Here is an 18,901-nt window from a genome sequence, read left to right as displayed (position 1 = left end):
GACACCAGTGTCTGTAAAAAAGGACTATCTTACTAGATTTTAAAGGGAGTATCACAAAACTTTGTAAGCGCATGCAAACCTAGTTTAGCAACGAGTTATTCTATGCTATCTATGTAACGGTAATCTAAAAGTCGTTTGCGTGTTGGCAATTTAGTAGCAAAATGGTATACTATCGACACGATCGATCAGTTGGAATGTCATGCTGTTCATATTTATGTATATATTTATTCCGCTTTTAATGGTTCAATGTGAAAAAATTTAAATTTCCATACTTAATAACTACTGAAAAATTTTACGAAAAGTAAAAAAAAAAACAAAGTTTCAAAAGTGCGCTTAATGAGTACGCCAACGTTTCCCATTCATATCAGCATGCGCAATTGACCCGAACGATCAGCGATTGCAATACTTAAAAGTGTCGTATAATTTCAAAATAATTACTAATCATTTGTTGCCGAGTAAAAGCTATTCAAAAATCTACACTTCTACCACAGCGTATAAATATTGCTGCACGCTTGACGAATTTAATTCTCTACTATTTAGCATTCTGCATTAAATATTGACCGGAAAGTGGAAATTTGTAGTTACTACTATTAATATGGCTGTCGCAAAGTGTTCTCTATTCCTGTCAATCCTAGCCGTTGCTATCGAAATTTCATTGGCTTGCGTAAGTGCAACATTTGACCTTTAAAACATCATTTGATTCAATTCGAAACATTTCAATAGAATGGCTACAAGGCGCGTATGATAAAAGCGGAAAATTGCGCTGGAGCGGATGCGATCATTACGCTAGATGACGATTTTTCAGTCAAACTCAATAAGAAATGCGAAATTGTGCCCTCAGGTTGCGTCATGAATAAGGCCTTCAATAGCGCCGTGTCGCAGTTTAAATTGCAAAAGGATGGCATTGTGCTGAAAGAGGGAAAATTCGACTTGTGTGCTGCCGCCGAACATGTGCCGAACGAAGCAAAGGATATGCTGAAGCTCTTCGGCGCCCCAGCTAGTTGCCCAGTGCCAGAGGTAAGCGCTTGGACAACTTTATACTTATCATCTAAGAGCTTAAACAGACGGCATCGTTGATCCGGATCAACTCGGGAATTAACTGCAGTTGATCCGGATTAAGTCCCAGTTAATCCCGATCAACGCTTCCGTCTGTTCAAAGCTTTAAGATAAAGAATGTACTGTCAAACATTGCATGCCACAATACTCTCATTTCGCTAGGAGAAAATCTGCGCAAACGATCACCGCGTTGACTTGTCCAAATACAAGGCCATGTTGGGTATGGCCAAGGGCAACCTAATTATGGATTCGGAGATAACTCATGATACAGTAGGTTTTTGTTTTTGTATTTTATTTTATTTTGTAGCAATATTCTCTCTCATTTAAAGGGTAAATCTTGTTTCCACATTGAGATGGAGATTACGAAGAGCTAAAGCAGTTACAGCATAATAAGCCAAATAAACACATTTGCAAATGTTTGTTGCATTAAATTAAGAAGCAAATTTCAATTAAATTTATTCAGCATGCTTTATTAAAGCCTTAGCTTAAATAAAATTAATCTCAAATTGAAATAGTGTTTATCTTTTCACTCTTAGTAAGTGATCCTTAAGCATTGCGTACATCCATTCACATTGCACATTCTGGAGGTAAAAACAATTGCTGGAAATTGTTGGTATGTGTCTGAAATCTGAAATGGCCATCGTACCTTTTACCAAAAGAAAAAATCTTTTAGGCATGAAGAACATAATCCTGGACTCTAAATTATCACTGACGTCAAATCTCCAAGAGCTCTTCTAAACATTCTGCAGATTTTGTGAATAAATGAGGAGTTGTGATGAGTTGAAGGCACAATAGATCCATTAGGTCGCACTGCGTACCCTTTATGAGCATCTATCTTTCTATGTAACTGTCACTTTGAGCTCTCAATTTACCCTACCTTTAAAGTTTTTTCACAAAAAGAAACGGAAGATGTCAGAGAAGCGAAGAAGTTAGCTGCACTATCCATGGCCAAGAACAAGCTGAAACTTGCTTCACTGGGGGTCTGTAAAACGAAAAATCGTTTGGGGAACACGTTTCTCTCCAAAAATATGGCAGAACCAGCCAACAAAAATGTCTTACATGGCACAAAGGCGACCTGAGCTGAGGTTACGAGGACGTCAGCAAATAAGGCCGACCGCTGAAAATGGTTGTAGGATGATGGCATTGCTATGAGCTCTCTAGCAACTGCAAGCGATTTAGGTGGCCATATTGCAGATAGTTAGACACTGATATCATATTTAGCGACTATACATTCTTTCCGAGATAGAAAGGCGTCCACTGACGATGAGGCAACGGAGTGGTGTCACACAATTTACAACACTGGCAAGGTGAAGCAATTAAGGTAACTAACTCAGCTGAAGTGCTCAAATTCAGGGTCTATGTGAGCTATTTTCCGTAGGGAGACAATATCCTAGGGCATGTTGAGCGTCAAAATGTGGATTTACGTGTATGCAGGTGAAGGGTTCTCAACAGGTTTTATAGAGGATCCACCACTTGGCTTACTGTAGCTGTCGACCTATTTTTCGCCGAGAATCACGACTGGCTAAGATTACTTACCTGTCAACAATGGCTTTAGGAAGGTTCAAATACACAGACTATGGCCCTCGGGCTAACACCGATACCTCCAATATACCTGAAGCATTCTGTGCTGTAAAAAATACAGACGATCAACGGGTGGACTGGGGTGGAAGCGATTATCTCATATGCAGAACTTGCTCCACAGTTTGGTCTGTGTGGTCATACCCATTGGAAAACGGCTTGTTGGAGTGCGATGAGACTTCCGAACCTAAACAGCATGCTAAGTGAAGGTTTCAGGGGCCGCCTTAGTACTTTAAACCATTCATTAATGACCCCAGTTGAGTAGCAAGTAAGTTAAGACTAAGCCAATGAAAGTTACAGCTCCTCCGTTCGATCCAAACTTGAAGATGGAAATTACTGAATTTAATTTATTTGGAACTAGATTTCAAATAGGTGTACCAACCATATTCGCCATTGCAGTCTTTGATCGAAAATGGCTTAGTAAAAAGGCGATTGGGCCGTTATAAACATCATAAGAAAAATATGAAAAATTTAAGAATAACGTTCGTCGAGCACCTTGCTGGAGTAAACGATGGAGGGGATGCCCAGCAAGGGAAAGAATATATGTATGTATTAGAGTACTTTAATAATTCACAGCCAGTCGTACATCTAACAAAAATTTATAATTTAGTAGAACATAGTTGGGCTTAATTTTGACCTGTATATATTTATTTAAGAATACAAGTACTTATTTCATTGCTTTGATTAGAATGGCAATGAATCCGCACGGGGAGCCAAAGGACAGTCATTGCGGCAGAGCGGCTTAAATCTGTTGAATGTCAAATCTATTTTCTGGGTTTTCCTTGGGAATAGGGAAAAAATTGTAAACGATTGCGAGACTATAACTAGTTGGAGCAGATATGTACATACATCTGTACATAAATGCAATCTATAAAAAATTATAATAGCAAACTTTACTGAAAAAAATTATATGTATTTACTTAGCGCGAAAGTGAGTTATTGGGCCTTATGAATAAAAACTACAAATATTTTTTTTTTTTAATTTCAGACCTTTTACTCTATTTATTCAAATTAATTTAATTAAAGGGTCTGAAATTTTAAGAAAAAGGAATTGCTTAATTTTTATTTATGAGGCCCATTAGCTATTAATAAATAATACGGTATTTAGATTTCTTTTCTGCACATAAAAGGTTTTGTTTTTTTGGCTAGTCCACCGGTGCCCGAAACTGTACGAAACTATCCATTTTGTGTTTCTTTGCTTGATTCTCGAGCTATTGAGAGCCGCTTTGAGATAGTAATTTTTGTTTTTCGCCAGCTGGAGATTGCCCGGACTATTTATATGCATACTGTGCTGTTTTTCTTTGATTTATAACGTTATTATGTTCGCTGCCACTCGAATATTTATTATTAATATTTTATGCGATCTGACGTTTAGTTTCGGGCACGAAAATGGGTTCCCGTGCTTTGCGGCACTTTCTTCACTTTTGTTAAATCATTTCGTACTCACGCTTATTTGACCGAAACTAGCCCGAAAATGTATAAAAAAAAACATAGTTTTACATTACCGATATTTACTGCTACTATGAACCACAATGTCGGCAAAGCTATCACTTAAAAAAAAATAAGTATGCTGCAGTAGGCAATCGATCGAATTTTGTTAGAAAAATAGTAGATACGCTATTTTCGTAAACCATCGATTCCTAGAGCATATAACCTTATCTAACCTTACCTCAGCTACGATATAACCACCTTTATCGAAACATACATTTGCAAACGATGCGCAAGCAGCTTACCCTTACAACGGAACAGATCCATTATCCATGACTACGACTCCATGAAATAATTTGAGGGCGGAAGTTACTGGAAATGGGGAATCAACACAAATTAAGCACTTGCATAGGAACTCAATGCTTTTGATAGGGTACACACAGTTGTAGAAAAGTATGAATTCATAAATCGATTAGGTTTTATTTACGTAAGCAAAATAAATGATTATAATTTATAGACGAACGCGAAGACACGTTAGAATATCAACAAGCAACGATACGAAAAACAAGACAAATACAGAAACACTTCACTGTTGCAATTAGCGCAAACACACAATTTTTTCAGCATATTCTACAACTATTTACTTATAACATTTAAATAAAAGTGTTTTATACTATGCAAAATTCACTAAATGCGCGCAAAGGAACGGAAGTTTCTTCATATCACTAAAGGAAATGTCAAAAAATGGCGAGAGATAATCAATCAGCGAAGTATGTATGTATGTACATATATATCTACGATGACAGCTTGCGTAATAATTTATACTTTTAATATTTATTATTTTCCCAGCGGATTGATTCTTTTTTAATCAACTTAAGTCTTTTCAAAACAGATAACTTTCTATGTCCCTTTCAACAGTACGCATTTCCGGTTTATACTGAAAATCTACAAACTAAAATGTCTCTTCAATATTATTGGCATTTCGCAAGTCTCCAGCAACTACACTGTGCGAAAAGATTGCGCAATAATATCAAATGCAACCTTGCTAGTTTTGTTCTCCGGCTGTCAAAAGGCACACAGGAAACATGGCGCTACAATTTTTCTAGTTTTGTGGATTGTGCAAAATATTTTCCTTCATTTTCTCAAGTTTAAAGTGCAATTTTATAAATAAAAATTGGTGAAAAAGTTTTCCAACCAAAAATAGTTTGGGTTTGCAACAAATTGAAGTGGCCGCGAGTGCTGGAAATTGTTAAAATTTTAGCGTGAAAAACGCGTCGTGAATGGGGATAGAAAAATATATATCAATTGGTGGGGTAAAGAGTGAAAGGGTGCTGCAAGGCAAGTGAAAATACGATAAAGGGTTGTCGGGTCGTGCCTGCTCCTGTGGTGGAGCGTTGAAATTCTCACTGTTACATCGTTCGCAAATGCACAACTATCAACAAGAAAATGTCAACAAAAAGAAAAAATAAGTGAATTGCTTGCTACTCACGGGGAGTAACGAGGAAAACGCGCGTAAAGTGCTATAAGAGATTCGATTTTTTATTTATTGTTTTGTTTATATAAACGCGTGTGCTAAACGCAGTTGCAACTAAAAAGTTTTTTGCATATCGATATAGCAAACAAATGAGCTAAAGAAATGAGTGCTGACACATTTGATGAAGAATTTTTCGAGACACGCTTGGAGGCGCTCAAAGATACACAAGAGGGCATACAACAGTTGTCGGCATGGTGTCTACAACAGCGTCCACATCATAAGAAGATTGTAACCTGTTGGTTGAATGTATTCAAAAGAGGTATTTGAACATTAATATATTTTAATAAAATAGCTACTCGAATAGCCTGATTGTTCCAAAACAGAGATGGATGGGTATCATGTAAGTCAATAGCAATGTAAATGCAATTGACAGTATAGTGACAGCGTAGGACGCGAAACCCAAATTCACGTTCCCACGACAGTCCCCAGTCGACCCAAATTATATCTGGCCAACGACTGTCACTCCAGCAACACTCCCCAAAAAGTTTTTGGGGAATTTGTATGCTGCTACAACAACAACAACAAACCCAAATTCATTTTTCAGCTAGTTGTGTCTTAAAGTCTATTTCCTAAGTTGACATGGAACTACTCGACGAGTTCTATTTTTATTATGCATTTAGAAATTCTATTATTACAATCCTAAAATACGTATTTATATCTTTTATGAATAAAGTACGCGTGGAACACAGACTCACTCTATTCTATTTGGCAAACGATGTCATACAAAATAGCAAAAGGAAACGCTATGAATTTGTGGAAAGTTGGGCCACAGCGCTACAACGAGCGACAACTATGGTGAGGTAAGTATATGCACGCACATTTCTACCTTAATGAATTTTAAACTTAATTCATCACCTTCATTCCAGAGATGAAAAGGTAAAAGGCAAGATTTTGCGTATTTTCGGCATTTGGGAACAGCGCGACATTTACAGTGAGGAATATATAAGCGATTTATCTGGCTTGCTTAATATAAATCCACCAAAGAAATCACAAGCAGTTGTATCTGATTCAGCAGATGACTATACGGTTCGTGTTGCAGTAGCAAAACAAAAAAATTTACCATATCTGCATAAAATGTCTATATCTTGCTCAATTTTACTTAATAGAATGGTCCATTCATTGCTAACATACGTGAATGTGTCGAGCTGTCTTTGGCGACTGATAACAGTTTTAAAAAACTGCCTAAAGCGCCTAATTGTGATATCGAGGTCATAAAGCAACAAATAAAGGATAAAAGCCATTCAGATGACATTGAAAAGGAAATCGAACGTTATACCACATACGCTGAGGCATATAGTAAGCATTTGCAAGCAGAAATTCGTACACGCAAAGCTGTCTTAAGTAACATTGACACGGCCATTAAATTCTATGCAAATCAACGAGGCGAAGTAAAGGTGGTAGTTAGTGTAAGTGGAACTATTTTTAAAATGCATCTTAGTCTGAGGACGACAAATATCGAAAATAGCCAACACTGAACTGAGCGCAAAATATTTACATATCAATCTCTCTCCCTCTGTTGGCCAGGCTTGTCATATTCTGCTTTCATTGATTTCATTTTAGGCCTACAAAAATTTCGGCAGTCGCATAAAGCTTGTCAAGAAGAAGTTGGATGAAATCACACCAAACTTGCCTAGTCCCATACCATCACCCGACATAAATGCGCCGTCTCCGGAACCAGATGCTGATCTGCCTCTTCCTGATGACCAATCACCGATCTCAATGGTAAGTTAATCGTTCTGGTATCGCTATTTGTATATTAATTTTTTAAACATATCCTTACAGAATTTATTTAAAAATTCAATAAATGGGTACTCAAGTTATTTGGATGGTAAATTACCATTTGACATAAATGATTTTAAGCGTGATGATAACACTTCCAATAAATCAAGTAAGTGAAAACGTAAACTTACAAAGTTATTTCATATAAAAGTTGCTTTAAATTTACATAGGTCAGCCGATTGAAGTAATAGGTTCACGTTCGGACGATGAAAGCTACAGCTCCGGCACGGAGTATTACAAACCTGAGCCATTAACCCCATATTCAAGTGGCAGCAACATTTCCATACCTGGTCTGAATCCCCTGCCAGTGCCGCCTGTAGAATCGGGTTACTCCTCACTTGCACGCTCAGCGCAGCAATATGGCGGTTTATTACCACCACCTACATCAACACTTTTTGGTGGAAACAATGGCTTAAATCATGAGTATAATCCTAGTTATACACCCGACAGCGGTTACAATGGTGGTGGCAATGGTGGCGGTGTTGGTGTCGCAAATCCGAGTGCCGGGCCGCAACCCATAATGCCACCTCCGCCAATGCCAAATATTAATCCATTGGATAACATTAGTGGACGAAGTGGCATGGGTGGAGCGCCGCGTGGACCTAATAATGGCAATGATGATTTTAATTCTACATGGAATATGAATATGTCGTGGACATCAATGGATAATTCCAATTTATCTAACTCATCTTACACGCCTGAAAGCATAGATACACCCGTTTCACCGCCACACTTTGAGCGTGAGGCTAGTAGCAGCATTGCCGCGACTATAGAATATAACGAGCATCATACAAGCAATGTTTTGATATCACAACAAGATGTTGATCATCGTACATTGCATTTGCCAGCATTCGATCTGCCCGCTGTGGATTTAGGTGTTAAATTGGGGCTGAGTAAAGGTTGGTGGTGGTATTGGGTTATTATTTTTCCTTCAAATTGCAAGGTTGTTGTTATATAATTTTATATAATTGTTGTAACAGCGTAAAACTTGTTTAATATGAAAATGCTAATCCAGATATCAATCCGGTTTCGGGGTGGTGGTGTAGCCACAACTCTTATGACAGCTGCTCCTCTTTTAATAGTAATTTTTGTTTGTTTACAGATAAAACACGCCAATTGGATATCGACCATAGAAATTTGATTTCGTTGACCGGTTCGCCGGGTGGAAGTGATGGTGACAAAAAGTCATGGCTCTCACAGGATGCGGTAAGTCATGCTTTTTTCTTTAGCGTATTCTTTTAAATTAGAACGTTAGAAATGAGCAAAAAATTTATCGAGACAAGTGTATAAATCAAGCAAATGCTTTTTTACTATTTGCTTTCTTTACTGCATTTTAGAGTTTTCTTGACAATACAACTGGCGATGTGGATTACCGTGCGCTGCCAATGCCGGTACCTGCTTTAGATTCATCAGATGCGGAACCACCTGGCGTAAGTTCCAGACTACACATTTTTTTTTCTTTTTATATATTGCCAATAAAAACCTCGTCTCTTATAAGTTCCATCCGCACATTTAAGTCGAAATAATTAACTTTAATTTGCAGTTGATGGCGCCGCCGCCTCCTAGCTTTCAGAAGAAGACGAATTCTCCGCAAAAAAACAATGCCAGTACGTATAAATATGAATTCTTTAACGAGAAGTAAATCATTTAATGATCCTCAAACTCCTCATCTGCTCCATATATTTTAGGCTCGTCATCGGACAAAGAAGATTCTGGTAGTGCGCGCTATGATCCCTCCGATATGGTTATCGATATGGACATGTCCGATGAGGATCTTGATGAAATTTTGAGAGGTTTGTTTTCTAAAAACTGCATAGTTTCAATATTTTTTATTACATTTATAATTTTTTGTTTGCCTTTTCTCAATGCCGCTTTCCTGACTGACCGCCTCCTTTAGAGGTGAATGAGCAAACAAGCGACCAGCTGGATAGTTCACAGCAATCGATAGGCAGTGGTGATGCATCACTACTCGATACATCCAAGGATCTAAATGAAGAAGAGCAGCGTAGTGCCGTTAGTGTGAGGCCAGCATTGTTGGAAACACCGCCCGAATATGTGCCACAACCGGTCTGGGACAGCAACCAGTTAGATCAAATCAACATGCCAACTTATGAGCCGCAAAATATAGGCATCAATATGGAAATGCAAGAGCACCAGCAACAGCAAGAAATGTGGAATCAAGCGCCTTGGCATAATGGCGGCCATGGCCGTGGTGGCGGTAATGTGCCGCCGCCTCCGCGCCCACCCTTCCCCTTGCCCTTTGGTAATTTCCCTATGAATGCTAACTATCGTGGCGGTCGTGGTGGAGGAGGTGGCGGTCCTGGTTGGGGCAATTCACCGCAACAAAATCATTTTCGTAACGAACGATTTCCACGTCCCCCACGTGGCGGCGGTCATGGCGGCAGCCCCTACTACAATCGTGGCGGCGGTGGCAGAGGTGGTGGAATGCGAGGCGGTTTTCGTGGTAAATTTCGCGGTAATCAAGCGTGGTTATAATTTTAATGTAACACTTACATATGAAATATTTAAAATGTAAAGAGATGAGCAGAAAGCTATATTTTTTTCTTACATTCTTACAGAATGTTATATGAAGATTGGAAACTAAAGAACTTTAAAAATTTCAAATAGCTGGTAATATTTAGTTTAAGTATGGTACATAAATTATGTTACATATATATGATGAAAATCCATGCGAGATTGACTGGGCGAATAGTGCGCGCTAAATTGCTTTGTACTGAAAGCAAAGAGTTCGAATCAAAAATGAGAAAATGGGTGGCTTAGGACTGTAGTAGGCGACAATTATAAGAGAGCTCTGCAACATTGAACGCATGCGCGCTTACGTCCAGTCAAACTGGCTAAACGCTACTTATAGAAACATAATTTAATTACAACTGCACAACTTCATTAGCTAGCATACGATATACAACCACATGTATGTACATTTAAGTACTAAAACATATTTTTACTGTTCTAATGTACTAATTATGTTTAACTTTAGTGCTATATTATGTTTAAATTACGATATTCGATATGAGCGCAACGTAACTCTACCAGCGATTAATGTTGGCAGAGCAAAGCATACTCATATTTTTTCTGTTTTCCAAAATCCAAAAGGAGATTCTCTGCCTTGTTTCGACTATCATAATTTCTCTTGAGTTAGAGCTAAAAGCTCGCAACTTGTACAATTTGCTGGTAGAGGTTAACAAATTACTAAATTTTTTAGATTACACTCTGTTTGTTGCCTTTACTTTTGCGCACCCGAAGTGTGGTAAATTTCATTTTTCATTGAAATTCTATAACCATTACAGTAACAAATCATCCTACATACAAATTTTAATCGAAATTGTACATAGGTTTTATGTTATTTTGAAATGCGGCAATGACCTGCAAGCTGACAACAATTAAGGCCGTTCCCCCTAGCAGTGATATACTTGTGCGTCCTTTTGACAAACCGGTCGAATATAGTGGCGTTCAAAATACTAGCAGCAAAATTCAAAATGATGCTGCTGGCATATGTGGTATCTGATATAGATCGACCCATATTTTAAATGAAAATTATTAACAATAAATAAATAAGGATAAGTTGCCAACAGCATCATTTTGAATTTTGCTACTATTATTTTGAACGCCACTGTATGCGCGTAGCTAACAAGATTGATAGATCGTGCGTAACATCGCATAAAACGCAGAATAGCTGCATATACATATTTCTACTTATATGCGTAAAATATCAAACGCACGCATATGGATATGCATGCTTTGGAGGTGCGCCTTAAGAAATTAACCAAAATCGAGAGTAAAACAGGAAACTATTCCGTTAGCCATGTATCGCACACAACAGCATCCAAAAATTCAAATCCTTTCACATTTCACATTTGATTCTTTCCTTATATATATTTTTTTCTTTTGATAATTATCGCTACCCTCGACTACCTACCCTCCCCCTACTACTACAACAACAATTCACAAAATACATAGAGTTAACAAATATGAATGTTTATCAAATAAAAATTAACAATAAAGTGTTTGCATTACTTGGAGGCGTTGAATTTATTCAAACTAAAGCAAAAACAATAAACAAAAGAAGCAGAAGAAGTATTTAAGCGTGGCTAAACTGCGTCTGACAAAATCACTGTTTTCAAAAACTACGTTCTTCTCAACGATTATGGAATCAAATCAAATAAACCACCACAAATGCGTTCATGAAGAAGCAAGTCGTCACGGCAGCATATCGCTCCACCAACATTCCCCCAAAGATTGTGGCGATTTTTGTTGCACCTTTAAAACAACAGCAATAATTTCATGAAGACAGTGGTTTTTCGTTTGGTCCTCACTCTGATGCAGCAGCGTACTATTACAACTTATTCATGGAAAAAACATTTCTCATTCGGTTCTCATTCTGATGGAGCTCGTAGCGGAAGGCGAAAAAATCGTTGCCTTGGAAAGAAGAGCAGCGGCAAAAGCGGTTTCATACAGAAATTTTTGTGGACTGAGCAATCGAACCCGGATTCCCCCGAAGAAACAATTTCATTGTATGTAAATACAAAAGCTTTGATGCAGCTAAGGTACGGCAGTGACAAAAGTGTATTTCTCAATCAAAATGGCTTAACTGTTTATGCTTGGGGTAAAGAAAATTCGAGTAAGCGCTTGGGTTTGCATCGTTATCTTAATATAGCAAGGTTTTATTATCTATTTTTTGCGAACCAGTAAAATAGAAAAAATAACAAGTAATTTTTAAGCAAACAAACAAAATCCACTTCAATTCTCATATAAAAATTTTAGAGTACCGTTAATTTCTTCATGATCCAACGACCGGATCTAAACCACCTCTGAGGTGCCACCTATCCTTTAAAAAACAAATAATAATTATAGAAATCGGTAAAATTGGTCCAAAGTTATGCTTTGCCATATGTAAAAAAAAATATTCCGACAAATTGATAACGTCTCCTTTTTGAAGTCGGTTAAAAACTAATCACTTTATTCATAAAAAATAAATTAGGTTTAAAGAGCTTTATAAAATGACGTTTTCATACATTTTTCAGTTTATAAACCTTTTTTAAAGCTACTTTATTTTTTATGAATAAGGCCATAAGAATTTTAGATAGAAACAGCGAAATTTATTATAAAAGTAAATCAATTCTTTTTTTATGAATGTGGGCAAAATCTATAGCTACATACAGTCTATTAGTAGAAGCGTGTCTACGATAACTTTTAGAATCATTTCATGATTATATATAAATTACGCATTGCATTAATTTCTGTGCACTTTATCGAGGTAATCGAGGCCTCAAATTCAGATGAATTAGGGCTTGGTACTGTTTTGTCGAGCAAACCTTGTTTTCCTTTGAGCTTATGCTTGACTATTTCTGACTTTAATCGGGCGAATTTGAAAACCAATTCAAAATGCCTGAACTCCAATTTGATTTTTCCACCCTATTCGGGCAAATTGCAATTTTCAATACCACAAAGCCTGTTTGTTCTTAGTGGAAGTCAACTTTTGATTTCACTATCAATAAATGAGTAGTAGTGAAATTTAAAAATCCATTTAAAATTTAGTGCAGTGTGCCTAACTTTGCACCGCCCCACACACATACGACTCTTACGTTTGGAACTGTTATCTTCTTGTTGATCACACCTGGTCTAAACATTTTTGCAGCTAATGGTGATAAAAGTTTTTGCAAAAATTTCCTCACCCAAATTGGTAGTGAAAACGAAAAAACGTTCGAATACCTTTCCTGAGGAACAGCTCTCAAATAGCAACCTTGATTGCGTGCTGAAGGGTTCGTTGAAGATGTGGATAGTAGGTGGTATGGTAAAATGCAACTATTTAAAATCGGTGCGGTTCGGTTTGGTTCAAATGGTTCAATTTTTTTTTGTATGCTAAAGGATACAAATATTGCAAAAAATATTACAAATCTATAGTATATAAGCAAAAGGCTTTGTTGCTGAGATCCAATTCAAATATCTGCATGTATAGTGGTGGAAAACTATATAGGGGCGCCACATTTTAGCAAGTTTTGATTATTTTTCTGTTGTTTATTTAATATTTATTTTTGTTTCTTAACAAATATATAAAACCAAGTTTCATAGTTTGAGCAGGAGTTATGAAAATTCTGGAAAGTTTAATCTAAATTTCAAATTTTTTTTTAAATAATAGATTTTAAGCTTTAAGTTGATGTTTGGCAATTTGGTGCTGAGTTGGGCGAACGTTCCAAAAGCTGGTATTCAATCGCTTGTTTTGTATGGAAAAAGGTTTCACATGCAAATGGATTTTAACAATTTAGACTTTTTGCGAGAAAAAATTAAAAATATTTGACATTTTCGAGACCAAATAGATTGAAAATAAATCAAATCAGCTGCTCTACTGATACCACCTGTTTAATGTGCCTTGCTCTGTATGTATATTTCAGTTTTTGAAGAAGCAATTGTTCAAGGAGGAGATGTAAAGACCTTAAAATGCCGGTGTTTGCTTCCAGCCCAGTGGGCTCAGTAGCGATAACCCAATTATAAATGATTCATGTCGCCGTATAAAAATTAATTGATTTGATTGAAGGTCCGAAAATAAAATAAAAGTGATTTTTTTTTGCTTACTATAACATGAAGGGATTTCAGGTACCGTAACTGTTATAATCTCTTATACTCAAACTCGATCAAATTTAACCATTATGTCATGAATTTTATTTTTGCGATCAAGAATAATCGTTAGTTTTGGATTTTTATTTTTTTGATAATTTTTTTAATCGATATTATAACCGTCACTTTCAGATTTCATTTTTTAGATTATAAAAGATTTACAAGTTGTCGAAAAAATAGAATTCAAAAATAACACTTATTTTTGATTTAAAAAATCCCAAAATAGCGAATTTGCAATGACCTCAAAATAAAGTCTTGGTTTGTTTTTGTTATTTATGGCCTTATAACAATTATATTCAACAATTTTATTGAGCTTGAGGCCGTTTTTAATGAAAATTTTTGCGGGTAAACCAACAATTTACTTTTTAGTAGAAGTTATAGGTGCTATTTCGGAGATCACCACATCTCCTCATCAGACTTCTTCAACTGGAAAAAGCAACAAAAAGCAAAAGTTTTCATTGAAAACGGCTTCAAGCACAATAGAATTGTTGAATAAATTCTTGGTATTTACCGGTTATTTTCGGTCCCTGATTTCAACATTTAATCAGCCTCACCAAAACAGCAACTGAGGTTACTATATGCTTACAGGACACTGGAGTCTGCAACAGCATCTCTGGCGAATGATCACTTTCACTTTGGCGACTCGACCACTTTCTCGAAAATTGTGATGCCATACACAGAAGAACTGAAAGGAGTCTAGGCTTAATGTGGGGCCGCAGTAAGAAGCATTTCCTACCCCCGAAAGCGCTTCCCAACTTTTAGAAGGAGTTAGGTTTTTAGGTGAAGTAGTGCGGAGACGGCCGCTGTGGTGTAGTGGTTAGCAGTGCGCGCTACCACTCCGCAGGGGCTGGGTTCAAGCCCTGGTCAAAGCAACATCGCCAAAAAAAAACAGAAAAATGGTTTTTTCTTAATAGCAGTCGCCCCTTGGCAGGCAATGGCAAACCTCCGAGTGTATTTCTGCCATGAAAAACAGCTTCTCATAAAAATACAATCGCCGTTCGGAGTCGGCGGAAAACTGTAGGACCCTCGCCTTTGTGTTACAACATCTTTAAAAAATTCAATGTAATGTAGAAAATCAATATGGGTGCCAAATGAGAGAGAAAGAAAATTCTGTAGAATTCAAAAAAAAAAATTAAGTCTTTTGGATTACAAGGCCGAATAGGTATTGTAAATGCACATTTTTTTTCTCAAACAATTATTAAAAACAAATATATTGCAAATTTTCAAGGATATTTAAGGGCACAATTTTTAAAGGACATTTTCCATACCCATTCGTCCTTAAGCACCAAAAAAGTGTTTCTGTTATAATTCTATAGAATTTTTTCTTTTATGTGATACCATATTGTTATCCTACATTGCATTAAATTTTTTAAATAATTTTTTGAAATAATCATACGCTTTAAATTTCAAAGTCTTTTTAAAAAAATCCTGACGTCAGAGAGAAAAACTAAGTACGCAGTTTTACTAGAATTTACCCATAGTTTCGCGAATATATTAATTTCTGTGTGTGTAAAATGTACTGTCGCACGGTGTTATTTATTATAAATGGCACACTAGATTTCTAAGTGCCGTTATCTCAAGTAGGTTTCAGAATTTATCTGCCTATGAAAAATTTTTTTATAACAAAATTTGTGTTTAAAGGGCAGATAAGTTTCAAAACATAATTGAGAAAACGGCCTTAAGCCAATTTCAGCTGTTTTGAAAAACCGAAAACTTTTGCTGAACAATCAAAATTTGTATAAGAAACATTTTCAGGTTCTTCAACGGTTCAAACTTCCTAATTACTTTTTAAAAACAAAAACTCTCGTTTCACCAGAAACATTCCCACAGCGGCTTTGTAAACCACCCTATTGACTTAAAAAAATATCAAAGGGGGTGCCTTGGTTGCACTTTGATAATAGCACCGTGGTACAAAAAGTAAAAAATTCCAAAACACGCAAAACAATCGCTATGCCCACAAAACTATGGGTGAAATATAGTAAAACTGCGTTTTTAGTTTTTTCTCTGACCTCAGTCGTTTTTTTTTTTTTCAAAGTACTTTAAAACTTCAAAGATACACTTAATTCAATAAAACGTTTAAAAAAATCCAGCAATGTGAAATAACAATATGGATACCAAATGAAAGAACAAATTCTGTAGAATTCAAAAAAAAATTAAAGAAGGAATAGGTATTGAAAATGCCCCTTCTATAAATTTTATTTTTTTTTCACGCTAATAAAATTAGAAGCACAAAATTTGAGGATGCAAGCGTGTGTATATCAATCCTTAACATATAATTTTTTCAAAAATAAATATTGAAAAATTTAAAGGATATTCAGAGATACAATGTTAAAAGCATATTTTAAATACCTATTCGTCCTTGTACACTAAAATATGTCATCTTTTTCAATTCTTCAGAATTAGCTCTTTTATTTGATACCCCTATTGTTATTCTATATTGGACTGAATTTTTTTTTAATTTTTTTAATATGTTTTGAATCAATTACATCCAAGTAATTCAAAGTCGTTTAGAAAAAAATATTTAAATTATTAGAAAATTTGTTTCCGTGCATTTTTTTTAAATTATACAGTAAATAAATCTACTTCCTCCAATGTTCAGTCCTTGTAATGATCTTTGGAACCAATTGCTCAGCTTTCATTTGATGTTCGCTCACAAATATTCAATTTAATTAATATCTGAAGCAAAGGTCCATCCTTCTACTCTTCACCCTTTTGACTTAACCAATATAATCCCCAAATTCAGCAGAATAACTAATATGGTAAATATTAGGGATTATAACCCTTTCTACACAGAATTCTACTTTGTGTTGGCGGAGAAGAAGGGCGGAACTTCTTTCTGCGTAGGCGACCTTCGGCAGATCAGCTGATTTCATTTTTTTTTAATTATTTTGTCTGTAAAGTGTCAAATATTGTTTTTTTATTTTTTCTCGAAATTTCTAATTTGCCAAAAAGAAGCGATTAAAAAACATATTTGGAAACGTCCGCTTACCTCAGGGGCACAAGCGCTGATTACTGGGCCTTGCAAAGGATGGATCAATGCTCTCGGAAGCAAACAAATTTAGCAAGAAAGAAAGTTTTATTCAAAAAAAAATTTATTTTCTTTCAAATTTCTTTTATATTTCACAAGGTCTAATATGATGTTTAAAAACTTAATTTCTTTGACACTTGGGAAGCCCTTAGCAACAACAAAATACAAGTAAATATTTTTGCCCTAATGCTACTATCTGTTTGATATTCCTTGGTTTGTTCAGAATATGTCTGGAGGTTCCTAAAATTTCGTTCAACGAAATGGGTCACTTTATCATGAGTGTGAACGGCATTTCACATAGAAATTTCGAAGTTGGGATAACAGCACAATTAAAGGGGTTAGAATCAAATAGATCTAAGTAGATCTGAAATTTGTTTGTGATAATTAAGGTAAAAGTTGATTACTTATTGTAAATTCTGGGTAAAAGCATTTGAAATGATTCTTGCTTTATCTGATTCGAAGTGGTGTACTATATCCTTCGATTGGTGAATATTCAACATACATACAATAGGTGAAATGCATGAGCGAAATGTGAACGAATTCACACGGAATGAAAATTCATTATAAGGCTGAATTTGGGGATTTCGGACGGTGCGTAATGTTAAAAACTCAAAAATATTCATATCAATTTCGACCCAAAGTTTTTCCAGTTTAAGAGAAATCCTTAGGTTATGAAATCCAAGAGACGAAAAAATTTTACTTATTTTTCGAAGATAACTTTAGCTTCCTCTCTCATTGCAGAAAACGATATCCATCTTCATGACTTCTATTATTTTAAAAGGAAAACAATACTTTTCAGGGGCCGTAACGGTTATGATCTTTTTCATAAATTAATCGTTAATATTTTATTTCTAATTAAACTGTCATTTTATAATTTTGGTTTTATAAATTTAAATTTTTCAATCATACTATAACCGTTACTGTCAGATTTGGTTTTGTAGATAATTAGTAATGGAAATCGATAGTAAAAACACTGTCTCCATTATAACGGTTAAAAATTATGGGAAAAAATAAAAATAACAAAGTAACGATTTTGTAATGATAACCATGATAAAAACATAGCAAGGTAGAACCGTTCTCTCAATTTGTCGGCCATGATTTTTTTTTGAAGTTTGCCAACATTTTAAAATCATATAAAAGTGAAAATAAAAAATTGAAATTGTTTGAAATTGTTGTTGCTTGAGATTGAAAATGAAAATGTGTGTGTGAGATTGTGAAAGTGACTCTCAGCGGTTCTACCTTACTATATTTTTATCATGATGATAACAATGTAAATATCTCTTGGTGTGGGAAAAATTTACGTTAACCCAGCAGAGAACAGCAACTGCTTCTTATGTGCACAACTGAACATTTCTGGGCTGGTTCAGGGCCATTTCTGGCTAGTTCTGGATTTGGTTTGGTCTAGTTCGGGACCTATTCAGGCCTATTTCGGGACTAGTTCGGGTTCATTTCGGAACTCTTTCTGGACCATTTCAGACTGGTTCAGGACGACTTCAGAAACATTTCGGTTCTACGTAGTTCGGATTAATTTAGGACTAGTAACAGACCAAGTTCACGGCTTTTTCAAAACCACGTCAGGACAATTTTGAGACTAGTTCGGGATGATTTCGAGGTAGTTCCAAATTAGACACGAAAAGGTCCTCAAATAGTTTTGACCTGTTCCCGGAGTGGTTATGAAAAAGTCGCGTACTGATTCGGACAAAATGAAATGAAATTAATATCTCATTTGTAGCCCAACTAATTTAAGTACATACGTAACTGAATCGCCTTACGCTTTACCAAGCCGTACACGGAGTTCACATACCCCTTTTCTTGTTTAAGACAGAAATAAAGGGCGAAGTTTTTTTGCCTGATATTTTTTGATA

The 18,901-nt window shown here is 35.9% G+C and overlaps 2 protein-coding genes across 2 annotated transcripts; both read left to right on the top strand.

Moving 5' to 3' along the window:
• Positions 1-533: 533 nt before the first annotated feature.
• LOC118741737 lies at positions 534-1,568 on the top strand. Its single transcript, XM_036473711.1, has 4 exons — positions 534-664; positions 724-1,017; positions 1,219-1,326; positions 1,386-1,568. The coding sequence occupies exons 1-4, from the start codon at positions 596-598 to the stop codon at positions 1,428-1,430; spliced, it is 516 nt and encodes a 171-aa protein (XP_036329604.1). The 5' UTR covers positions 534-595; the 3' UTR covers positions 1,431-1,568.
• Positions 1,569-5,140: 3,572 nt separating this feature from the next.
• Positions 5,141-11,453, top strand: LOC118741197. Its single transcript, XM_036473077.1, has 12 exons — positions 5,141-5,855; positions 6,270-6,396; positions 6,463-6,622; positions 6,703-7,002; positions 7,157-7,318; positions 7,379-7,484; positions 7,546-8,274; positions 8,478-8,581; positions 8,713-8,805; positions 8,919-8,982; positions 9,064-9,168; positions 9,273-11,453. The coding sequence occupies exons 1-12, from the start codon at positions 5,699-5,701 to the stop codon at positions 9,869-9,871; spliced, it is 2,706 nt and encodes a 901-aa protein (XP_036328970.1). The 5' UTR covers positions 5,141-5,698; the 3' UTR covers positions 9,872-11,453.
• The last annotated feature ends 7,448 nt before the right edge of the window (positions 11,454-18,901 follow it).

The sequence above is a fragment of the Rhagoletis pomonella genome, unplaced genomic scaffold (assembly GCF_013731165.1).
Source record: "Rhagoletis pomonella isolate Grant_MI unplaced genomic scaffold, Rhpom_1.0 Rhpom_scaffold_00006, whole genome shotgun sequence".
NCBI lineage: Eukaryota > Metazoa > Arthropoda > Insecta > Diptera > Tephritidae > Rhagoletis > Rhagoletis pomonella.
This window is presented reverse-complemented; position numbering and strand designations above follow the sequence as displayed.